Source organism: Lepisosteus platostomus, chromosome 2 (genome assembly GCF_059453375.1).
Source record: "Lepisosteus platostomus isolate fLepPlt1 chromosome 2, fLepPlt1.hap1, whole genome shotgun sequence".
Lineage (NCBI taxonomy): Eukaryota > Metazoa > Chordata > Actinopteri > Semionotiformes > Lepisosteidae > Lepisosteus > Lepisosteus platostomus.
In genome coordinates this window covers 6,988,694-7,014,897 of record NC_142612.1, presented here as the reverse complement: position 1 = coordinate 7,014,897, position 26,204 = coordinate 6,988,694, and the positions used below count along the sequence as shown (strand labels likewise).

General features: G+C 37.5%; 2 protein-coding genes across 6 annotated transcripts in view; one reads left to right on the top strand and one right to left on the bottom strand.

Moving 5' to 3' along the window:
- Positions 1-17,233, bottom strand: part of filip1l (filamin A interacting protein 1-like) — a 110,036-nt gene extending 92,803 nt beyond the window's left edge. Inside the window, exon 1 of the mRNA XM_088648636.1 lies at positions 16,953-17,233. The gene's annotated coding sequence lies outside the window, so the exon portion shown is untranslated. The remainder of the gene's footprint in view (positions 1-16,952) is intronic.
- The window catches only part of cmss1 (cms1 ribosomal small subunit homolog), a 132,982-nt gene that overhangs the window by 95,515 nt on the left and 11,263 nt on the right, over positions 1-26,204 (top strand). Inside the window, exon 2 of one of the 5 annotated variants that reach the window (XM_088648685.1) lies at positions 11,085-11,194. The exons of 3 other annotated variants lie outside the window; for them this stretch is intronic. In XM_088648685.1, the coding sequence (XP_088504811.1) occupies positions 11,149-11,194 (46 nt within the window). In that variant the 5' untranslated portion in view covers positions 11,085-11,148. Of the gene's footprint in view, positions 1-11,084; positions 11,195-17,388; positions 17,521-26,204 lie in introns of those variants that run through there. One more of the 5 variants, XM_088648676.1, reaches the window with a different exon arrangement.

Here is a 26,204-nt window from a genome sequence, read left to right as displayed (position 1 = left end):
GGAGGCAGTTCACTAAAAGAAACTTGAAGGACCGAGAGAAGTTCTACTAAGAATTTTACTAAGAATAGTCAAAAATCGTCCCTTAAGTGCCAGGACCTCTGAATCGAAATAATTTTAAACTCATTAAATTACCAATTGTGTTTTTTTTACAGGGTTTTCAAAACATTACAAAAGGTATTGAAACATTAAAAAATATTATTTTTTTGGCCTTTAAATTATGTTTTAAAATCTTCAGCTTTTACTTTGAAAAGTTTAAAACAATAACTGCACAACATACATATGGCATGCATAAAATGGCTGGAAGGTTCTACAAAGCTTATCTCACTCTCATCTAGGCCTGCCGGAATGTAAAATCATCTTCCACAGCTAAACACATTGGTGCAGCTAAGTACCCCAGAAATCAGTGAGCCTAGCCAAGCTATTTTGACATTTGTCAGTTTGATAAGAGTTTGTGGGCTCTTGCAACACTGACTGTAGCCTGATGAATTGAGTCTGTTTGTGTCAGGGCTGCATACAGTTGTTGTACTGAATATACGAAGACACAAAAAGATGGGTTTTTCCTAAGGTGACATGACGTGGTTCCTCTGACTACCATTCTCTGAGTGTTTCGGTCTCTGAAAGCAAGACATAGACAAAAGTAGGATACTAGACTAGGCTGGGAGTGTGAAAAGAAATCTGGCATCCTCATTTGCAGGAATCTGTTTTCACAAAAGGGTGTAACAAATTCTTTATTGGCGACACTGATTCTGAAAGGAGTGGAAAAAGTGAAAGTTCACTAAGAACATACACTTTATTTTACAGATGATTTGAATGATCAAGTCATTTTAATTTGATTTTGTGTTTTAACTTAAACGTTTGTTGCCTTCAGACAGCTACAGATTGAGAACCTACAATTGTTTTTTAAACTTTAATACATTTTGAATAAATGTATTAAGATTCAACGACAGTTTGTAACATCTTTAACCAGGAAATACTTCAGATAGACAAGGAGCCCTTGGACTTTAATCTACAATACTTTAATATTGGGTGCACTCAAGCAGAATAAATTCAAGGACTAACTAATAAGTGGAAAATAAGAAAAGGTGCAAGCTGATAAAATGCCATACTTTAATGGGTAATTTATTTCTGTAGCGTTAGACTGATTTAAAAATGTCACTTGAACTGTGGACCACCTGAAATAACAGCACTTAATCAGATTTCAGATAGTTCATCATACAATCTTTTGTGTATATGACAATACTGAGCTTTCCAAAAGGTTTGACTGACTACATATTTTGATTTTTAGTTCAAAAGGGCACTTTTTTAATACTTTACCTCAGCAGCATTATACGGTGTCTTAGGCATTCAGCATAGTATGAAATTGCAAAGCGTTTTCACTCCTCCAAAAAAGATACCTCATCTGTTTGGCTCATACTAACAGGATAACACCTTTAGGGTACTCTGTAAGTTTGGAATGGTGTGTAATCAGTTTTGAAATATGCTTTTTATAATTAATTTGCATGTTCTGCTTTTTTGGATCTAAAGAGTCCTGATATTAACCTGCCAAAAATAAAAGAGACATTACTCAGATCTCAGGACGCTACCAACTATTTTAAATGCAGCGCTAAACCACCAGAGAATATTAGAATAAGTGCACACTCCCCTGAGCCTTCTCGTGCTGTAGCTCAAGCTCTGATCATTGTGGCGCAGATCAATGACGCTGTTTTGGTTGCCCTTTGCTTTCTAGGACATGGTCTGTGCTTCAAGGGGTGAGATTCCTGCCTTCACAGAATTAGTCTGCTGATTGTTGAACTAAGACGCCTAATTTTCTCAGGCCACCTCCAGTCATTCCAACAGGCAATCTTTGTTACTGAAGATGGGCATGCTCATATAATTTGCTATGGTGATGTACATAATTTGTTATCAGTATTTCATTATTTCAAGGGGCAACACTAGTCAATCACCAAAAGCATGTGCTCATGATTTAAAGGAGGAAATTAATGTCTTCCATTCCATTATGGGTTAATAAACTGCTGAATAGTGACTTTTTCGCTCATTTGAACATACTGCAAAGTAAGAAGTGAAATGATGGGAATAAAAATGTCTTTTTCCAGCACGTGCTGATAAAAAAGACTAAATTATAAGCCTGGCAGTCAAAAAACCATGCAGTTTCATAAATTATTTTATTTTTGGCTACAGCCACATTGAATTTTTGCTGTACTTTGCAGGAAGGCCAGAGAGATAAGAGCCTTTACTGCACTTAAATTACCCTGTGAAGTTGCCAGCATAAAATATTTTTCTGCCTTAAACAGCTGCTCTCATCATTCACTGTATGTTATAAAGCGTAGTTGTGTCTTACTCTTATTTAATACCAAAAATACCTGATTTTAACTTTATACACTTTGTCTAAGTTTTATAGGTTAGCTTGTATATTCTGAGTCTTAGTGTTTTTACCAAATGAGTATTGCCAAGTAAACTAAAAGTGAGCAGAATATTAGTGGTTTCATAAATAATTTAGTTAAAAAAACATTGCAGTTTGGTTTCTTGTTTGCTTTTCAAATAAAAAGTATCCAGATAACTTTCAGCTATGAAAATGGGACAATGTATTATGCATCAAGCAGTAACGTTTCATTAAAGTTTTTGCAACATAATATACAGGAAATCAAGGCTAGTATTCTGCAGACATTATGGCAGTGTGTATAATGAAGCAGGAAAATCTCTGAACATGAGCTTACAGTCAGCGTTCTCTTCCTTTCGAAACAAAGGCCCCCAGTTTTGACCCATGGAGAATGTTTCAAGTTCTAGACTAAACAATAGGAGGGTGATTAGCCCTTAGTCCCTAAATGAACTTAGCTAGCAATTTGAAGATGTTAATAAGGGAAGCACAGTTGAGGGCAATAACACAAAATAGCCATTAAGGCCTCTTCACCTCTGCCTGTGTGACTAAGCTGAAGTTTTCTGTTTCCACCTCAGCTGTGTCCTGACTGGCTTTTCCACTGGAAGTTTCACTGAGGCAGAACTTTGTGTGTTTGCTTGGACTCGCGGCCCATCTGACCCAGATTTTCTGTATCCACTCTAGACTCACGAGTTACGATAATATTGCCCATTTCTTTTAGTAACTGTGATCGTGATGTGTTTCTTTCACACAGAATGCATCCAGAGGCTATAATTTCCAAATGGCGTTTAATCAAAGAAGAATGTGGTGATACAGAACAAGTCATTGTTTGAATTGTTGTGGTTGCCCATGGTCTTGCTGTGCTTCATTGCGCTGGTCCAAAGCTCTACCATCATAAATGTGTTTAATGAATGCTTACTATGGTACATCATGGTGTTCTCATGATCCAGCGTAGTGCTGCATATTGAATCCATAGGAAAAACCACAGAACATCCATCATCAAACCCCAACTGAACCCTGCTGAACCCTGAACTGAACCCACAACTGAAAAGTGCAAGAATCTTAAAATGTGCCACAGTAAACAAAGTAGTAACTTATATTGCATAGAATGTTTTGGAAAATGGAAATTTAACACAGTTACATGCCAGAGAAGAACAGAGGACTGCAGCCCACCATATTTTTTTAAATTACTGAGATTTAAGTTTTATGACGGTAGCCTGCAGTAGATGCATATTTTCCAGCAGGTTTGTATTACACCCTCCCAGCAAAACAACATGATTAGTTATTTTGTGTTAAGCCTTTCTGTCATTATAATATTATATGTATAGTAAGTTTTTCGCTTTTTTCCATAATTGCATTCTAAACATGTGAAGCAGTTATAAAAGTGAATTTTTGATACTTTATTCATATATGGAGTATTTATACTCTCTTTTTTGCATTATATTTTAAATGTACAGGGGACAATAAAATCTTATCTTATTTACAGTATAGCAAGCATCTTTCTCTAAACACGGATTGAGACTATATACTAATATATCCAGTAGGTGGCACTGTTCAGTAAATTATTATGCCACATACGGTAGGATAAATATACTGTACCTAAAAGTCAGAAACAATAACTCTTCTTTTACTGTGATAAGGCCACAAAGGCTAAGACAATAATAACGTTTTATTTGATTAAGTTATTGCATTTAAAACATTTTTTTTTCCATTTGCGTAAAGAATGTTGTTTTAAAGTGAGTGGATTGATTTGGAAATTGTAAATGACAGTTATCCAATCCTTACATTACTAAATTATTTTGAAAGGAAGTAAGCCAACTAAAGATTTTAATTTGATCGTTATAAAATTGTCTTTTTAGTCGGAAGTTGACCATTTCCCATCAGCCCTAAAGTGTCTGTTTTCATTTGAGTCCATTATCCACTGTGGAAGAAGCCCTTCAGGCTTGTGTCTGGTGTGGATGCTGCCACAAGGTATCAGATCTTGTGTCAATGTGCATATAGCCTTTGCCTAATGTAATGGGACACAGATAGTCAAGCAGCTCTTCTGTCTTTGGGAATTGAGACTCTGTCTCAATGAACCTTACCCTCCTAGCAAAGACTCCAGTAATAATAAAACATAACCCAACTGTGCTGCCTTCAATCTACAGTGTGTATGTTGCTTAAAGAGTGCTTAAACTTTACTTCATGGAACACAGCAGATGTGCAGTTCCCTCTCCATAACCTCCCTTTGTCCTAGATGTACTCTTTGGCTGTGCATTAAAATGGGACTTACATTAATAAAAATCCTTTGTGATTGAAAACCTTATTCAGTTCCAGCAGTAAAAAAGAGCAGCTTTGGAACTGGGCTGAAAGTACACGCGTGGTGTCTGTTTTTGTGACAGTCATGTGAATGGAACGTAGTTAACAAGGCCTGCATTCCAGGCACACGTTCATTCAGAGAGCAGAATCAGAAACAGTGGAAAAGACATCCATGGAAAAACAGAATTCCCTGTGCTGCATGAGATGCTTGTAACAAACTGAAAGAAACTAAAAACTGAAAGAAATTATCTTCAAGGAACTAATGCTTTCTGTCATTTTTACATGTGTAGATATTTTTTGTGATTTTATTTATCATGGAATCATTGCCTTACCTGCATTACCTTTGTGACCTCACATTGTTGTGATCATTGCTGTGTTGAAAACCCTGTTTTAAATTCTGTGCATTTAACTTCAAGTGAAGTTACACTGAGAATTGCGATTGATGGGGGGGGGGGGAATCCATTTATGCAAAACAGTTGCAGAAATAAAAACCATTTGACACAGAAGTCATGAATCATTCCTGTTGGAAAATAATCTGTTTTAAATTGTTTAATGGGCATGAAATGCTCTGTTTGATGGGGATTTGGCTTTGTTAATAATCAACTCATATATTTGACCCATATGTAGAATAAATCAATAAAAGGGTTTAGAAGAGATGCCTCATTCCCTATGGGGCTTGTCAGGCCTGCCTGGCTGGAAGATCAATAGTACTATATACTCTGCGACAAATAGAACTGTCTGCATAATTGACACAATGATGTGACTATTTAATACAATTTTAAAGGCAGCCACCACTTGGGTATGGTTCTGGATTACATTTGATTAAAAGATTAGAAAGTCAGAGGCTTGGAGGACATACTGTAATAGAGGCTAGTGTTGTACAGCTCTAGCAGAGACTCCAATCCAGCTTAATGTCTCAATGAGAGGCCTCACCCAATCCAGACTACTGTAAGAGCTTGAGGCCAAAGGAAATGTATGAGCCATATGGGCCAATTCCTTCATATGTGTTCACTGCACAGTAGGTACTGTAAAGTGTGTCTTTTATCAATTCCTGGAAGCTCTACATGTTTAAGGTTTGATAACTCATATATATATATTATATATTATAGTAGTTCTGGTGGGTACCTGCATCAGCGTGTGAAGGATGCAAAGGAACAAGTAAGAAGGCTCCACGCCGAAACGTTGTGTTTTCTTCTCTTTTCAGCATGGTATAAACCTATTACTTGTTCCTATTATATATCATGGTTGTTTTATATATATGCAACTCTTATTGGAGGTGTGCACTCTGAGCAAATAAACAAGAAATAAGGCTGTCCTCGAGGCTTGGTACTTTCAAGTAAATAACTCGGCTAAACTGTATTTAAGGCACTATTTTTGACATTATTTGTATTCATTTCATCTGACTTATTAAAAGGGATACACATACCAGTGAATTGATCTTTTACGATAAATTCTACATATTTTAGTGCCACGGTTCCAGCTATCTTTAGTTTAGTTGTTTGGAACAGGGCACTGTATAAAGCTGCTGTATTTTCCACTACAGCTGAAATTCCAGTGTTGTTATACCAGTCATCTTGCCCGCTGCTCAAGAATAGCCCCCTTCGTAGACAATGAAAATGAATCTGACTGAGTTTAATAAGTTTGTGTTCAATTGTCTGTAAGTCTGTAAGTCTGTACATCTGTAAGTAAAACATACTGTAAATAAAAATCTCCGGGATGTGATGCTGGTTCTGTAAACTGTGTAATTAGGATAGCAAGAAATGTTATTCACCAGCCATTAGCAAATCACCTCAAATAGTCACTCAAGGCAGGAGTAGGGGAACAGCTACAGGTTAATTCCATGCTGCACAGTAGAAATAAAAAGGTAGCACTGGTTATGGCAGACGAGGATTGTATTTCAGGCATGTTGGACAATGAGAGATAGAGCCGCAGAGGGTACAGAAGAGATTGTGATATTGAGTACTGGAGATGGAAACGAGGACCCAAAGAGACAGATGATGTTGCTACCGTTAACATCATTCTCAATGTCTGCATTAATAAAATGGTTCATCTGTTCATCAGTTAATAAATGACAGCACAGATGTGATAGAAAAGGTCTGTCAAGCAGCAAAGTCAAGCATAGCAATACCAAGCAGCTGAGTTTCTGTTTCTCTGTTTCTCTTCTCTGCTGTTGATCCACACTATGTCTATTTCCTGCAGAGCAAATCTCATGAAGCCACAACCAAATGAACTCAGAATAATTAAGAGTAAATCGCTATTTAGAGTGTGACACAGCTGCAGAAATCAGAGCCTAGAGACCTAAGTTCTTTGGCAGGCTAATTCATTACCCTTGAAACCTTTCACTTCCATTGACATGAGAGGAAAATTGCCAAATAGCAAAAGTGAAACGTCTGTTTTTACTTTGTTTGCTCTAAATTTGTTTTTTAGCAAACAGTCTGTATTCTTTCTGTTTTATGTCTTATTCAGTTGAAGATTTAGTTGGTAAAGCAGAGATAAGGAAAAAAAACTGGCTTTTAGTGCTGAATGTAAAGATTGGTAACTGTCTAACGTGTTATGCATTTTTTTTCAAGAGCAAATCAGTACTCATTTTGTTCTGCTACAGTATTTGCACATCTTCCAGCCCAGTTTTGGGATATAAGCCATTGTGTCATTTGGCTATGCTGTAATGTCAACCTTGTGAATGTCTCTGTACCATAAAATAAAGAGAGCAAAATGTAATTTATTTCAATTAGAGACCCACGTAATCACTTCTGTCATATGATAAATGCCAGGATGGAAAAACAGCCATTGACAGATAAGCATGTAATTTTTGGTCCAAGGACAAGATTTCATGGAGAGAATGACAGCACTTTCATATCTTCTTAAAACTTGTTGGTCTTTGAACTGAACTAATTTTATGCACAAGCTTTGTCTGAAACATTGTGAAACCTCACTATCTTACAAAAGTCTATAGCACAAAAAAGAGACCACAGTATGAATGCAATATTTAAATTGAATTAAAATAATACACCGTTAGATGTTCTGGTTAGGAGGCAGTGATTAGAGGTATCTGCAGACAGAATACAACAATTTATAATCCTTTTGGCAGAATATCTGTTAGTGAAAAAAAGTAATAAATTGCTATTCTGATTCTTTTAATATTTGCTCTGATGATGATGATGATGATGATGATGATTACAAACATTTGTTAGCACTTTCCAAAAACATCAAAGAGCTGAATAAGCTGAAAACCACAAATTAAAAAATCAGTGTAATTCATGAGATGGGAGATCCCTAGTTCTTTACTTTTTCATTTAAATTATCATCTTATAGTGATTACATATATGCCTAATATATTACTTATTACTCATTGGTTTGGATTATTAGCTAGCATGTTTATGTGTAATTTTGCAATGTGCATGAACTACGATTGACTGCCATGTCTCCTGAAATTTAGTCTTAAATGTAGTCTTCTTTACAGAACAAACAACATCTTTGCAACTCAAAAATGTTTGAATTTTCCTACTTTTTTAAAAAAAAAAAGGTTATTCACAGAGTGTGTCAACATCTACCAAGCAGGCCTGTCAGACAGGATAATATACATTGCAAGTGAACATGAATAAATGAAAATTCAACAGAAACACATCTGGAGTTCATACTGCCTTTTGTTTGAAATGACTGTATTACTGGCTACATATTGGAAAGTGTGAGTAGAGTTTGTGGCCTCTCTGGAGGGCAGTGATGTCCATGATAGCGAAGGGGATGTATGTTTATAGTGTCAGTACTCAGCAGGCCTTCTCTGTTGATTTCTTGGAAGGATCTAATGTTATCTAGGATTCCAGTACTAAACAGAGTTTCACAGAGTATCACATTTTCTCATATTACCAGTATGTACTGTATGTAACCCCAGCTGTGACAACCTAAAGGTTTTCAGACTCAGCTTGAGGCTGCTTACTGACTGATTAGACCTATTTATGGCAGGAGTGACTCACAGAAATGATGTGAAATGTAAAACAACAAAAGAGATAACTAATTTAAACCCCTGTGACTTCATCCCCAATATCGTCTTATGACCAAATATGTCCTCTGCTTTGTAAGATGCAGTCTTATCCAGAAAGATTATTTATTGCCAAGCAAAGCATAAGAATATTTCTTCTTTTTATGTACATCAATATGAACTAGACCTATATACGTTTGATCTAATAACTACGCAAGATTGTGTTAAAACCTCCACAAGCAATTCTTTTTTGCTGACTGTACGATAGTTTACCTGTGCCTCTAACTACTTCACCAACAGGAGCAATGCAGCTCATAACCACAACATTGGGTTATATGTATTTTCCGTCTCTGTGAAATGTGTCAAGTCTGTTTGAATTTCTGGTTTAAGATATTTGTCAGAGTTTCTGAAATGTTTGATTGACGACAGATAACAGGCTTGTGTTGGTCTAAGCTCTCCACTTTCTCTGAACTGCAATTTTGAAACTCTGGCCAAGAGAAAGACTACATGTCAACAGGGCAGCTACAACTTATCGCAAACTGTACACTGTATATAGGTAATGAAGGGTGCTCGGCAACTGCAGCTGTTTTACAATTGGACAAATTGTTCCTTAAGAAATAAAAATGATAGCTATTTGGCTTTGATCTTTTATTGCTGAATTTGACCACAAATCAGAGCATTATTGAATGCTGCAAGTTAGATTGTTTTTTCCTTCTAATTGGTAAGGCCGTTGAAGGAAATGTATTAATCCTTTCACTCCACATTATAGTTGAGTCATTTTATTTAAACACCTAGGATTTACATCCCAGTTTTATTTAAATAACTGGATGTATTATGTATAATGATTTTGTGCAGGATTATTATGCTATGTTAAGGTTTGTATTTGAGGGCAATTCCACAATCTCATTTCTGTCTCTCAGAATAGACTGGGAATAGGCTTTTGGCAGATTGTATAGAACACGATGATTCCAAGCAAAACCAAAAGGTAATCACATATTCACCTCTGAAAAGGGCATGCCTAATGGGAGTGCAGTGCCATATCTCCGATGTGGATGTTAGCATTTCTTTTTATTTATAAATAGAGCCTTTTCCTGGAGCTTTGCTTGTGGCAGTCTGTCAGGAAACTGGATCCCCGATCTAAATGAAGGCTGGTGGCCTTTGGGGAACAGCATATGCATCACATTCATCCACAATGCATGGATCTTCCTGCTGCGTCAGCAGATTCACAAGCTCATCAGAGAAAAAGACTAGTAGTGTACTGACCAAAAATAGCTTAGCAGTCACAGGTGATTGCTCCCCTTAGTTATAACGCATTCAAAGGTCATACATATGTTTATTTTATTAAGACATATTGGGAAAAGGTTTCTGCTAAGTGAATAAGAGTAATTTTTGGTGCATTACGCCAGTCCATAATAGACGATCTTGTAGGATATATGTAAGAATGAAGTTCCATCTCGGTCTTCAGTACTGAGAAAGCAGAGTCCCAAGTATAGCTGAAAATAATTACTGGAGAATCTGCACAGGATAATGGTCCCAAAATGTCTTTGTGGAGTAGTGGTAAGGGCTCTGGACTCTAGACTAGTGTGGGACTTTGTTATTGTACCTTTGAGAAAAGATTTTATTCAGATTGCTCCAGTAAATTATCTTTTCTGTAAATGGATAATGTAATGAATTGTATGATCCAGCAATACGTAATTTTATATCCTTTACAATTTATCTTTTTTACATTTATAGTACCTATTATTCTAATAACACTAACCTGTTGTATTAAAATTGTTGTATTATTGTAAGTATTCTGTCCTTTATTAGAATCCTGATCCAATCCAGATCATTTAAGAAAACTGTCATTGGCAGACACCTAAACTTTGTGTATTATTAGTAAAGGGAGCTGAGTTTGGACAGGTTTGCCAAAAGAGGTTCTCATTCTTATTGCCTCTTTGGGTGAGTTGGCAGGGCTTTCTACAAAATTATACAATGCATGTAAGGAAAGGACTGATATCAAACATCTTGTACCGAAGAAAAAACAAATTACCCTGCCCGAATATTTATCTGACAAATAAATGTCAGACAAATGTCAACAAGATTGCATCATCTTACAGATTTTTGCTTGCAGTTCCTTAATAAACAAGGTGCGGCTTGCGTCAATTGTGTTACTGGAGTATAAATGCAATTTTGATGTTGTAAGTCATAATTCCATTCGGCAGTGGCACATTTAGCCATTCTTCCAGTTAAATTAAATGGATTTCTTGAGCTGTCTGTGTTCACTGTGCAAATAGAGTTAAACAACTGAGTTATATACTTTGTCCCACCTGTCTTATGCTACCTTATAGCTTATTATTTTATATTACCACTTAAACAGACTAAGTCTGGAATACTGCACCACACCATTAAGTAAGAATAATAACTTCTTGCATTTATTTTGAACTTTTTGTACAGAGGGTTTCCAAAATACTTTTCCTGTAGGACGGAACATACTGTAAGGGTGGCATCTGCCTGGGAGATGGGTGGCAACATCAGGCCCAAAACGCAGCAGGTGAGGAAGCAAAGTGAGAAATCCCTCCTGCAGTTCAATGAAGGGGGGACGTTTGGTATGCCAAAATGGAATTCAACCAAGGGAGGAGGGTTACAAACTCTTACAAGGGATCTTAATAACCAGGTCGACAGCGCCTCTGGTTAACTTCTCACCCAGTGTTGTTTCATAGAGTCTTATGGATGTTTTATTTAATTTCCTGAGATGTAGAAGCTTCTCAAATATATGCATGGTTCTAAAAAGGGTTTATTAAACAAATTCTAGACATCTGATGACAGTATGTGTCAGTATCTGATGCCAGTAAAGTACCAATTACTTCTCCTGTACCTACTGCCATTTATCTATTGTATGTGCTGTTGCTAAAAGCTGATCTCCATATTTTGTATACAATATATGGTATAGCCTATATAGAGAGTGATTTTGTAGATGTAAATTCTCCCCTGCAATTGGAAACTACATTGCCTGTGGTGTAGTAAGCTTAACAGCCTTAGTGTTTGAGGTATGAGGCTTGTTCTGACGATCTGGAAAGGAGGTAAGAAAGATGACAGCATTAAATGTTTTTTCTAACCCTAACTGTCAGATGTGCTTAAGGGTTAGCATTCTGATTCATCTCTTTGTGACTCGGGACATTTCTGGACTGATGGAATGGCTGAAGTCACATGCCTAGCAATACTGGATTTCAGCAGTAGTCTTAATTAAAATACCTTCTCTACATTGCTTGGTATGTTAGCCAGGGCACCAAAAAATCTCCATAAGCTCAGCTCTCAGACACATCCTGTCTGTATGTTTGAAGAGATTTCATTGTATTAGGGTATTTTTGGAAGGGGTGGCAATAGCAGGGCATTTTGATTCTTGTAAGTTTTTACTCTAAGATAGAGTACTGGTATAAATTGTGTAGTGAATTGCCCAATAGTGAAATAAACTAAGGTGAAATTGTTTTTCTCTTATGTGTATTTATTTGCAGTGGTATTGCTTGAACATCCTCTTGATACTGAAGAAATACATTGGAATTATCCAGTTTGATGACATTGTCTAAACTGCTTAATGTTAGTTATTTTAATGGGATAAATGGATTCTCATCTCAAATCCACAATTCACTATTTCATCGAACACTCAGTAAAATTATCTTAGTTCCTGTGTCTAGCATTATATATGCTCTGTACATCTGCTATGTTTACATGATCACAAAGCTCTAGAGGCCAATTCAGTTGAGAATATAATACTTTACAGTTCAAAATTACAAAACCACAACTAAGGTTAATATGTCCCCTTATCCCAACACAACTGTATTGCCAGAACAAACAGTTTGGGATAAGAGGAGTAATTTTAACAGGGGAAAAGGAGGTTAGCATCTTGTCCCATTTCTTTCAATGGTGTAATTTTCTTTAACCTCTGGCACACATTACATTCTCTGCTCAAATTTACATGTTGCTGCTTTTCACCAGCACGTATGGCAGGAGCACAAAGCAATCGCTTTTTTTCTCATCCCTCAAAGGAAGATAAATGAGAGTCTGATGAACACTTTCGAAGTCTTTTCCAGATCGTCTCTTAAGAGTCTGGCAAACGTGTCAGGATGGGTTCTATTTAATCTGGCTGCTCACTGCTGCTCTTTCTATGACAGGCTTTCTGGCTGGACCACTGTGAAGATTAGCTTATTGCTGTAAGAACATGTCCTTGGCTGGCTTTAGATTTCCAGCCAAAGTGTCTGCCTCACTGAGTGAATGTGCGGGGGTAGTGCCAAGAGTGGAATTGGCAGAAGACGGGCTTCTTATGTCGTCAGATGGAATGAAACTTCCTGCTTCCACCCGCAGCGTGTTAAGACGCTGCTGCCAATGCAAAGAGCAAAACTGTGCTGCACAAACTGTACTCCTTGACTGGCTTTAATTGAAAACCCACAGGGACCTAATGTGCTCTGGTACCCAAAAGAGTTATTAGCTGATATGAACCTCGTACCCATCCCTCAGAGGCACTAAACTTGATTCTCCGATCATAGATCTTAGATTGTCTAAATAGCCTTGGTACGCTGATCGAAAAAGAAGCAGAAAATCAGAGAAATGTACTAATGTTTCCAGTAGGCAAAGTGATGTAAACATTTATTCCTATCACATACTGCAGCACACATACTAAAGTAATGTATCTCCCTAGGTGATTTGATTCTTTTTGCAAATGCAAATGATTAAAAGACCTATGTGCTTAAAATGAAAATTAAAGGCGGACCTGGCACCATGATTTAACAAATGCCTCAAATGACATTTAAAGCCAGTTATGTTCCATACTGTTATACAAAATGCAATATGAGGATTTACCAGTGAAATTTCCTCTGAATATTTCAAACAGAACTGTACCAGTAACACAAGAGCTGTGAATTGCTGCAGTAAGTGTGAAGAGAACACAGATGAAGGCATGTTACAGTGTAGTGGATGCACCTGGCTCTGTGGTTCCTAAAAGTCCTTTAGTTCTGTCTTTATAGGACATTTATCTTATTTACTTCATTTCCATCATTCAAAGAAGTATAAATTATATAAGCTCATGAGCTGATGGATAGTTCATCTTGACATTTAAGGATTTTTGTTATGTAAATGAGTTTTGCACAGTTATACCAAATGTGATTTATTACTCTTATGATTTTAGCTTTTTTTTGTGAAAAAAGATTCCACCTTGTTTAAATGCTATATTTGTCCATGTGTCTGGTGAATCAAGAGAACTTGTTTAATCTTATTCAGATTTTGAGTTATGCCATAAATTGCTATCGAAGCAGCACCTCCTGGGTGAAAAGCAGCAGACATTAGGCACTGGCATCCCCACTACACAGCCCCATTGGAGAAATGAGAAATTGCCTCACCCGCTGAAGTAAGGGGGAGCATTAGGGAGCTCACATTGTGCAATCCCAGATTGTTCCTAAAACTAGGGGTGGTATAGCTCAGGGCCACAAGATCTTTAATGACCAAACAGTCGTGAAGCCTGTATGAGATCTCATCAAAAGGACAGCACCTGCTATGGCATGGTATCTCCAGATACGATACTGATCTGGAAATTCTGGTCCAGGCAGGAGAGTACCACCCGCTGTCCGACTCACATGATTTAACAACAGCTGGGGCAATCCGGTCTTCTTTGGTGGTCTCCCATCCCAATATTGGCCAAACCTAGCCTTCCTTAGCTAGGAGATCTGATGTTAGTAATGCTGGAGTCTCGTTAGCACTTACCTACAACAAGCTTTAGTATTTATAAAGTGGTCTATATGACACCTATATCTTACATTCTTGTTAATAACTTTGTTTATTGTGCCTCATTAATGACTTGTTTGCAACAAAAGAGGAATAAGGAATGTTCTCTAAACATTGCATAAATCACACAATGCCTCTAATATATTTTCCTTCTTCTTTTCTTTTTTTTTGCTTTGTGACAGGAAGTGAAAATTATGCATCCAATTTTTAAATACCACAGCGGAGTCTGTCTGTAGCAAAGGGATATAATACCTCTTCAGTGGTTTCATAAAAACTGAAACTGTTGGGCTACCAATACTACTGTTTAGTGGTTTCATGAGTAATTTCAGACCAAAAGATATTCCCAGTGTATAAAGTGGATTCCCTGGTGGTTTTTTTTCTTGTGGTTTTTTTGTTGTGATTTGCCCTCAGAGTTCCAGCAGGACAAAGATTCAGTGGAATACCATTTGTCAAATTCCTTTTATCATAAAAAGTTCTCCCTCAGTCAGCCCAGAGCTAACTGAAGAGGTGATTCATCTACAAATAAAACTGCAAATCTAGAGATGTGAATGTGGTGTGGCAACGTACTCTGGTCAACATGCATAGGCAAGAATTCACCAAATGTGGCCCAGGTGTGATTCTGGAGGTCTCTGGGGGTCCCAGTGAAATGTCTTTTCTCCCGAGCAGTCTCTTCAGGGTTTTCATTTTTTTTGTCTGGAGTTAAATGGCAATAGGTATTGCTGGTTTCATTTTGGAAGCTATCCAAAATGATAAATCCACTGTGCATGAATTTGTCATGAAGAAATCGAATGAGAGACAACACTTTTCAAACTAGCCTGCACGTTCGTGAGAGACCCATGATGCTCAAAGCATGCCTGCTGGAATACATTGATCAACCAACGTTTTTGGTTTTAGTATTTTCCCCTCAAGGTGAAGATTGACTAAATGTAAGTTAAGTAATTTAATGAAAAAGTTATTTCCACCTAGGTATTCTCATTCTTCACAAAACCTTAGTTTCAAAAGAAAAGGTTGCGTTTTAGAAAACGTTTGAGATATTTTCAAACGAGGTGGAGTACATAGTAACAACAAGTATTCGACCCATGCTGAAAGAGAACTCGATACGTGCCAAACAGTATTGATTACTTTTTCGTCATCAATCTTCTCTTAAGCTATATAGCAGAAATGCAGCCTGTGGAACTCCTGAAACATGATCCTAATATTGATTATTTATGTGCATCTCTAATGGCTTTGCTAGAGGGAAACACGGCAGTGATCGCGAATCCCATTTCGGCATGCTTGTTATAAATTTGCCTCAGATTCTTAGAAATTATTTTTTCATTATTTAATGTATATACAACAATAAGTCACAGAAAACTGACACAAGGTTTACATCCACATTCCCCTTAAAATCACACTTCACACTTAAAAATGTTAGCGAAGGCTATTTGGGTCCACTTGGACACTTCAGGTACTGTTAATATAAATATATTTTATTGTAACTTTGGTGACAAAATCCCTTTGCCTTAAGGCTGCTTTTGGTGTAGTGTATTAGGTAAGAGCAGAGGGAGATCTACAGCAGAAGGCCAGGGGTTGTGTAAAGGTTGTACAGGGTTGTTCATATTTCCTGCTTATTGCTTTTTCAATGTAAATTAGCCAGGTTTTTTTTTGCTTCTTTTCAAATAACACCAAGCCATTTTGTCTTTCTCAGTCTGTGATTTGTCCCTGAGATGAACTTTCTGCAGTGACTGCTTAATGTCATGCCTTTACAGTTTGCACAAATGATGCATGGTAGGTAGAATAGACATTTCCAATGTGGTGTTGTCTTTTTTTTACAATGTCACCTGACATTAAGGCAGACTTTATAAAGAAGACAAAATGAAACTGTACATTTTATTTGCCGGAAAATCAAATAGTGTTGATTTTTCCCCCATTCTTTAGGGTTAAACCACATTATGTCCAATTAGCAACAGGGATTTGAGTTAAAATCAGCTATAGCCCATAAAAATAAAATGTCATGTAAACTTAATAGCATCGACATTTCTCACACTGTCACAGCTGTCAATCATGTGATGAAATAAAATGAAAGATACAGAAAAAATAAGTTTACTGAACAAGTAATTAACGCTCATCCTCAGAATGTTTTGAAGACCTTGTAAATCACCTGTCAATGTTAAGCACTGCTTAAATCACATTAATGTAAGGCATCTGCAAAAAGGAGTCTTATTAATGACACAAATGATACAAATCTCTTATTAATGATACAAATCTCATCTGCCTATCCTACAGTCTGATTAAGGGCTGAATTGTAACTGGGTCGTCATATCATCCGAAAATCCAAAGACGTTTCCATTGCTCCCACACGTAGCATTGCTGTCGTAGCACAAACAACCAGATTCACCAGTCTACTGTGTCTCACTTTTCTTACTAGTTTAGAACACAATCGCCTTCAAGGTGGTGCAAGATTATGAAAGTCAACCCCTTTTTCAGAAGTGCAGTGTATTTCAAGCCACCACAGCACTCTGACCCCATGCAGGAAGAGAATAACCTACGGATCTCCAAAGGCAAGCCTACCTTAGGGAATGCTGTGTTGCATACAAATTCTGGTTCTTGCAGTCACTGCTGCTGCTGCTGCTGCTGCTGCTGTGAGTGTTTCATCTCAAGCAAAAGGAAGAATTGTTATCCAATTGTATGGTTTCAGTATCCTCCGTTTCCTTTGCTTGCTGATTCCAATGGTGATATCCCAATAAGAGTGATGCAAGGGAGGGGGTCAGGGGGGGCTCTGGATATTTGACTGATTCCTTCTGATTGTGAGCCTGGAGGAAGAGGGAGAGCGACACACAGCTAGAAGGATGGGGAGGAGGGGAGTTCGATCCCTGCTGTGACACAGAGCTGCAGAGGACAGCAGAGCAGTGAAGTCAGCCTGGCACGCAGAAGTCTTGCAGTCTTCTAAATTTATCCCACCCTCCTCTCCTCGCCACTCTCCGCTCCCAGGACCAGATGGCCCTGTCGGGATCCTGACCTCTGCGGGTCCGGGGGCACTCTCAGTGCAGTGGCGGAGAGAGAGAGATACACATACTATCAGACACTGCCATGGTATTTCAGAGGGGGAGTGCCACTACCATCTGTGTGAAATGGGGAGGTATATCTGTAGGGTATTTCTTTGTCTTTGCTCACCTGTTTTGCTGATGGCAAGAAGTACAGAAATGTTGTCTGAATTTTTACGATGGTCAGACTGACTTTGTGAGGAGGTGACAGTAGGTGCAGTAAAAATAAGTTGTTCTTGGAATGTTTTAATACAACTGTTTTTCAGGGCTCATGTGAATTTTGGACTTGATTACATAATGCTGATTAACTTAATTACTCTTTTTGATTAACTTTGATTCTAACTGCAATCTTAGAAAAACCTTTGGAAGACGGACACCATGTTTGCATTTTTGCAGCCTCTTTGAATTCTGAATGAACACAGTAGGTTTTATTTTGAAAGTGGTCTCCCTTGGCGGTTATCGTCTCTTCATAGCTGCTATTACTAATGCAGCCTAATATGCAATATCTTCAGCAGATGTAAGATTACATCACTTCAAGTTGAGAACAATGTTTATTCCAATAGGGATGATGGATTCCAATGTAGTCAGACAGGAGGTATCTGATTAGGATAAAGAATTTGCTCAGATTCTTCCTGATGCTGACTTTTGCATGACATCTTTGTAACAAGTCAAATATCTGGCTATTGTGACAGCTTGCTCTCATCACAACTTGTCTAAGCCATTTAAAGGTGAACGTGGGGACAACAGCCAGAAAAAGGACAGCAAAGTTCATACCAAAGAGGTTGAGACCTTTGTTGTTTTTTAAGAGGCTGCCTTGTTGGCCCATACACTGTAATGAGATCTGACTGAAAGACAAAAGGAGCTGCTAAGAACTTAGCATGCTACAGTTGACTTTAAAATTTAAATTGTGATTTTCACACTGTAGGATTTTCATGATTTACATTCCATTCCCACTTTAACATCATAATCATCCTCAACGGGAGGATTATGTCTGACTGTCTGGTGGATCAATCTTTTATGTACAGTATTAAGCCGTTCGTGTATTCTTTCATTGAAATGAGTGAAAAATATCCTAGTGGGAAACATGAAGGTGGCTGCAAAGCTGGACCGAAAAGTGAAACCAAATACTGACCTAACAAATAATAATGAAAACACAGTGCTCCTTTCTATTGTCTAAAATTTAGTAGGGCCATGGATGGGGTTTAAGTTCACCTGCTGTTTATGGGGTTTAGTTGAATAACAGCTTTGTTGGAAGACAGTGAAGGTCACTACAAAAATAGTTGCAACATGTTTAAATAGTTCCAAGTGGGTATAAATGAGCAGTATGTGCCAGCTACACAAGTCCCCATACAGTGGAAGACTGCTTCTGTCTGTATTCTCAAACACCGAACAGAATCAAGACTGTTATGATATCCTGGGTGCGAGTGTGCCGATTTTCCTACTTGAGGTAGCGTCAGTGTGGCCCAGAAAACAAAACTGGCTCAGATTGTAACCAGACACGGAATGAAAGGATGTAAATTAATCTTTGACACATTTCATCTCTGTCATCTGTTTTAACCAAAAACAAAATCATGCCATATATTTAAGATGGCATGTAAAAAAAAACTTTTTAAAATGTTTCCTAGGATCTGTAATGACTTATAAATTCAAGGGGATATAATTCCAAGCCATGAGGCTATATTTTTCATACATTAGGCTTTTTGAGCAAGTGCAATGGTAATTAGTCTGAATTTCCCATAGGACGCCATTGCCCTTGTCTGGGACAGAATCTTGGCTAAACTTTCAGCAGCAAAAGTAATATCTTTCAAAACTTTCCTCTTAATACCACAACAGCTGCATTATCTTAAATCAAATTGCAGACAAAGCCGAACTAAACATTTCTCACGTCTTACACAGTCATTAATTCAGTAAATAAAAGACTGCCAAAACTCTCTCTGCAATTGGATGCTTGAGACGTTTATTTCACATTGACAAATACACAAAAGTCCCGCTAAGTGGTAAAAGAATAGAGATGACAATGCTGTGCCTTCATATACCATTTTCTAATTGCCAGTTGTTGCCTAGCTCTGCTTAAAATATACTGTACATTCTTAGGAAACAAGAACATTTGTGTTAATCCCTCCCAGGATTGAAAAGAAACCGTTTAAGTTGTCATGCTGAGCTATGGATGATTTTTTAAAGCCTCTTAGTTTACTTCCACTGTGTCTCTGGTTGTTATGGAGATATCACACAGACCCCGCTGTCAGTAGCACCTGCTGTCCTTTTCAACAAAACAGTAACACAGGACCTCCATACTGTATCATGTTGTTCCTCCCAAGCCTCATCATTGCCAAAATGTAAATTTAAGTCTTAACTTTAGCCATTACATGCAAGTACATATTCTTCCGAGAAGGTAGACAGTTAACATTTCATGTGTGGATATTTCCTCAATATTGTTGTCTTCCAATATAGGTTGGAAAAAATATTTTGTAAAAAAAAAAGTCTTGAGACGTAAAACGTTTTTCTAATTTTTGAAGGGGAGTACAGGATGTGATGTTAACACGTGTTAGTCTGAAGTCATTTTACAGATTAAAATAGATTTTAAGATCAGTATTCTCCAAAGAAGAATAAGTATTTCTACACATATCCATAATAAATTAATAACATGCATGAATTAAAATTGGTAACCTAGAAAGTTACAGGAAACACAAAGGATGCTGCATTATATGACATTTTATAACATGGGATGTCAGGCTAAAGTAGATTTCTTTATGTTAATTTAAGTTTTTATTATTTGTGTTGGCTGGATTTTGTTAACATTTGTCAAAGTGACCATTTAAGAATTTATGTTTATTTGAAGACATTATTGAAACAGTGGGTATGCATAATTTTAAGAAAACATTTCCTCAGCTATTGAATGCAAGCTTACATTTTTGCGTGAAAGCACCTTACTTTTTACTCAGTAAAATAGATTACTCTTATTTCTAAATAAATTATAATTAAGGATTTTGAATGAATTTAATTACAGGTTATGACATTGTGTAGTAGTCATTGTGTTTTTCCTGCAGCAATTGACATGATATTCTGTGATGTAGTGGTCATTCTCTGCATCTCTTCACATAATAATTATCATTAATATACAAAAACATCTACAGTGCAGAAATAATTAACACAAGAAGAAATTCAGTGTTAGATGAAGTTGCTTATATGTTACTTGCCAGGATAGGCTTCAGCTCTTCTGTGACCCTGAATTGGATGAAGCAGTTAGAAAATGGATGTACTGATTAAATTGCAGAATTGATTTTTTGAACATTTCGTATCATGATGTCGTCTTGGTCAGATTGTGCAGTCAAGATCCACTGTATTCCATGCTTAGCTATTAGGAAGTGTTGCAACGGATAACTGTTGAATGCCAGACATACTTGAGATTCCAGGAATGACAAGGTAATGTTTACTCTTTTGTTACCATACTGTTTCCTTCCTGTATTTCATTGCTCGTGAATTATAAGCAGTTTCTGGCTTCAAGACCTGACTCAAGATGGTCTCTTTACATAATTGTGTCTTTTCAAATTATACCTGCAGGTTTTAAATAAGCATCTCTCTCTGAGATATATCTGTTTTTGTCCATTCTAATATTAATATCAGTAAGTGGTCCATTAGTCTGTTTTCATCTTTTGTGTAGAAAATGAGATGGAGCCTTCTTTGGTTACTCTCCACTTCTGAGCAGATGAAGTGGAGTTATTGTGGGGCTGTGAAGGAGTATATTGTGCACCATCAATGTAGCTGTTCAAAGAAGGTATTGATCGATTAGTCATTGTAGAACATTTGCAGAGTCTGCATTTTTTCCGGTGGGCTTAAGTCCAAGCAGTTACAGTAATTAATAATACTGTAGTGCAGCTGCATCCTCTTTAAAAATGTGATGCTGTACAAAGGGACGTTAGTTTACAGTCTACAAATATTTATATTTTAGGATTAATAACCTTAGTGTTCAGTTGACTTTTATGAACGTTTCTGTTTTTAAGTTTGTCTTCATGTGACAAGATAAACCAAGTACTGTAGAAATAACTGGGCACATGTATTGTAGCTGATACTGTCAGAATGTTCAAACTGAGGTGACATAATCACTGTAGTACCACAGGTATCTGTACAAGGACCACTGCTCTTCCTAATTTTTATCAACGAGCTATATTCTGCTATAGTTAATGTCATTAGGAACAAGTAAGGGTTTATTCCATGCTGAAAGGAAACAACGTATCAGCTTTGGAGCCTTCATCATGTGTCAGTTAATGTCAGTGTTATTAGTAGACTAGTCAAGTTAGCAGATGATACTCAATTACAAGGATTAGCCAAAATAAAAAGGCATGTTGGAGATCAGTGATCTGCCACTGTTGGCTTTTAGCTCCTGATATGTACAGATGGTCCCCTTTCGGGACTGAGCAGGCTTCTCCGAAAAAGTCCTTCACAGAGGTATTCATTCCCAAAAGATCTTCTCATGTGGAACAGCTCTTCAGCGCTCTATTCCACTCCAAGAGATGAAACACAGAAATTCCGGATTAACTCGCAACTCCTCCACTTCTCTCCTGTGCCGATATAAACTCATCACTTTCATTCCCTGGAGCACTTGGCACACTCAGCCAGACTCACCCATCCACGGCCAGTCTTTCCTTTACCTGGAGGAAACCTGTCCCATTCCTACTCTGGGACCTCCTGGCACACTCAACTGGGCTCACCCCTCCACTGCCAGTCTTCCCTACACTGGAAGATACACATTTCCTGTCTCTTCCGAGACCTGCTGGCACACCTTACCCCCTGGTTTCCAGTTCCCAGCTACAAATCCCACTGATCTACTATACAATTAAGACTACAGAGAAATCAAACGCATCCAGGAATACAGTACACACAAAACAAACTGCTAAATGCATGTCTCTTTACTAAATCCCATAACTAGGAAATATCCTTGCAAGTCTTCATTATCTCTTTCTGACTTTTCAAACCTTAAATGGACCTAGGATTGCCAGTGGGCACACTCCTATACTAATCTAAACTCTCTACAATTCAGGATACAACTAACACTCTCTCTCCCTGAACTGCAGAATCTTAGACACAGCTCTCCACACCTGACTGCTGTTATACTGACTGCTGCTACTCCTAAGGAATGTCCCAATTAAGCACCTGGTCAATCGGCTGATCCCTTTTCCTGCCTGTGAATTTCCATTCCACATCAGTCCATCAAGGCAGGTTTGTTCAATTTACTGCAGAGAAGGAAAAGGCTTAAACAAAGACATTACAAGGTATTACAAATATAAATCATGGACAGAATGGGCAACTGACCTAGAAAGCACTGTTAGTAAAAAATAATATTTTTATGTTTAGGTGTTTATATTGACCAGTCGTTTCAAGACAATGATGGGAATCAATAAAAAGGCAACCAAAATGTTAGGTCGTAGAGTCAAAACTGTGGATTCAGATCAAGGAATGCCCCCATTTAAAATATTGTGTACAAATTTGATCACCATATTACAAAAAGATTGTGCTGTAATCGGCAGTCAGTCCACCAGATTCATTCTGGGACTTAAACAAATGTTCTATACTGACAGACTGAAGGAACCGAACCTTTTTAGCCCTGAACAGAGAAAACGACGACGGTACCTGATACGAATATTCAGGATTCTCAGAGGCGTTGATAAAGACGACCTCTTTGGAGTGAACAATGACATAGGAGCCAGCGGACGCTCGTGGAAGCTGTGTGGAAATGCCCGTTTGTAGTCAGAAGGCTGTGGAAGTATAAAGTATGCCACCTAGCCATGTGGTTGAAGCCACTAGTCTGGTTTCCTTCAAGAGGAAGTGGCTGAATGAGAGCTTTGAATCAGTAAACTTCTAACTAGCAGGTGGACGAAAGGGACCATCTTTCATTTCCTATCTGTATTATTATGTTCTTAAGCCTCTCTCTATATATGAAAGTGTGCAAAAAGCAGAATTCAGACAGAAACCAGCCTGTTCTTGATATTTAATTAATATTCATACAAATTCAGTACATAGCAGTTTCCTATTGGTCAATTTACCTATGCAGTATTTTATGACTTTGTGGAGATTTTCTATGAATTCTAACATTAATGCACTGATTTTCTTTATACTCATTGCCCCCCTTTTGATTTTAGTTTTAAAAAAGCTTTGTATTCCGCCTGTGGAGGTTTGGAGATGTGGCAGCCATTAGCAGACCGAACTTCTCTTAGAAGTAACCTAACACTAATCTCAACCATCACAGAATTAACCTTGACTGACAGATCACAGTTTGCGTTATTTAAATGTGCAGGGTTAGGAGTTTCCACCTGCCCATCATTCATCGCCACTGGAGAGATTCCTTCTATTCCTGGCCAGTCTTGATTCATGATCCTACTGTACCTTCACCTGCATTAGTAATTCAGCAGTAGGCAAAAACATCTAGAATAAGATCGTGTATCAACGTGCCACAGGCTTAGGGCACAGCTTGAAACCGGAGCTGAATCAGGAACAAACATTGCAGAGCATGTATGGGAACTGATGGGGTGCTGTGATGGAGAAAGGCCTGAGTATTACTTTCGGTGTCTGAGATAAGAATTAAAAACTGGAGGTGCATGTGTCTTACTGCTTGTATGTATAACAAAGCCTGGGTCGAGCTCGGGTTATGTTTGGCAGGTGTGTTCTGCAATCCAACATACAGGGCAGTCTAGGCAACGCTGAACAGCTGTATTTGTTCCAAAACCCGGTCAAAACCATTGGCTGTCCTTTTTTACAGAACTCCTTGTCATATAAAATAAAACAGAGGTTTTGCATAAGGCTTTTGGGAAGAACATGTACAACAGAAAGTGTGTGGTTTTTTTTTACACCAGTACAAAATTTGCTCCAACTTTCCCCTTAAAACTTCAACGTCTTCACTAGTTTTTAGCAGCTTTTTGCAGTCAGCATTTCAAACTCATGTTTTCTTTGGATATGCCCTTGGAGGTGTCTTTACAGTTTTGGAATTTTAAATGTGTTTGCACTTCACACTCTTTCCCTATGCTGCAATTTTGAATCTTCTAAATTATTTAATTTTTTATTGCTTTCCTATTTTTCTCTCCATTTTTCTTTTCCTCTAAAACCTATCCAGTGCACTCGTATGAAGTCCAGATAAAAAAATTATGCACAAAGGTTTTCTTCACCCTACTGATCTTCCTTAGCAGTCTGTCTCGAGTCCACAGTGAGCCAGTGGTGGGTATCAGCTACAGATCTTTTGTCTCTCCTGTCCCACAGGAACTTATTAGAAGATATCTGGTTTCACTACAAGAATGTTAAGAACAACATTTAGTTGCAGACACAAGTGGTGTATTTGTATCCTTCATCTCCTATTATATTTTTCACTAAAATATTCAGTGTATTAGTATTCACCTGTTCTTTACAGTGATTACCTTTTCTTAGTTTATTGCCCAAGCACATTGCAATCAAAATGGAACTGTGAGAATACTTAGTTTTTTAAGGAATTTGCATTGTGTCCAGACTGAAAATAGGAGTTGGAGAAGCACTTTAATTTATTCAGATGAGTAAAAATGTTTATTCAGATGTGCCTGTTAAATACACTGACTACGCTGCAACTGATGTTAAAATAATCCTAGGTCAAATTTTAATGTAATGTGAATATCTAAATCTGAATGGCTGAGCTGGTATGTACTGACTGCATGTTATCATAATATTTCAAAAAATCATAAATCTAAAGACTTTGTGATCATGCTTTAGTTGTTTTATTGTTGCTGTTTTTATATAGTAAAAAATGTTCAAAATGTAACTAAGTTTTGTTAACAATTAGCAGCATCAGAGGTTATACATTGAAGTTTACTGTAGGTCTTGAATTTTCTATTAAAAAAAGACTTATCATTGTCATGAGCGGAAGCTATGAGTTCCCTGTTCTCTGTTAGAATTATTACCGTAGATATCCAACTATATGAATCACGGAATAAGCATATTTTAAAAATAAGAGCACTTCACAGAACAGGTGAAGGAGAATAATAGACTCAAGGTCAAACTACTTTTCTTTTCCTCCTGGGGTGGTGGCATTAACCCAATTTTATGCTTTTGCACTGCACCCATTAAGCTGTTAAAAAGAGAAGTATTTATGATTCAGCATTATAGTGCACCTTCTAACCCAGGATGGGCCAACATGTGTTAGGGGGTTTAAAGATAGCTGTTAATTTCGCTTGGCTATTTGTTCCATGCACACCATCTCAGCAATGTGGGTTCTGTGCTATGAGAAGCAGCTGATACAGCATTTGCTTAGCGTTCTACTTAGAAGCCTGATGTATTCTCAGCCTTGTGTTAGGAAATGCTACAGAGGTTAAACTAGCAGTACTCTGCTTGTTAAAAAGGATCACTATTTTCTTTATTTTGTATTTAGAAGATAGAAGGTGGTGTTTTATTCAAATATTCACAAAAAACTACTTTGCAATTTGATGGAAAGAGAATGATAGAAGTGAAAATATAAACCATGAAAAGTTAGGAAACCTGAATATTGGTACTTACAGTATAAAATGTTCCTGGTGAAAGACATTATCTGTGTAGGGGACACAAAATCTGTTCACCAACTTAACCACAAAGAAGAACATGTATTACTTTCTTTAGTCAAATACAAACAGCCATTTTTCACATGCTTTCATAGCTATATCAGATCACCATGTGGTTAATTAAATACCCAGTACAGGGTTTGTAATAGTGCAGAGTTGCTGAACATTCAACAAAGCAAAACTAAGAAACACTGGCTACAGTGAACAGGGTAAAATGCATATAACATTTT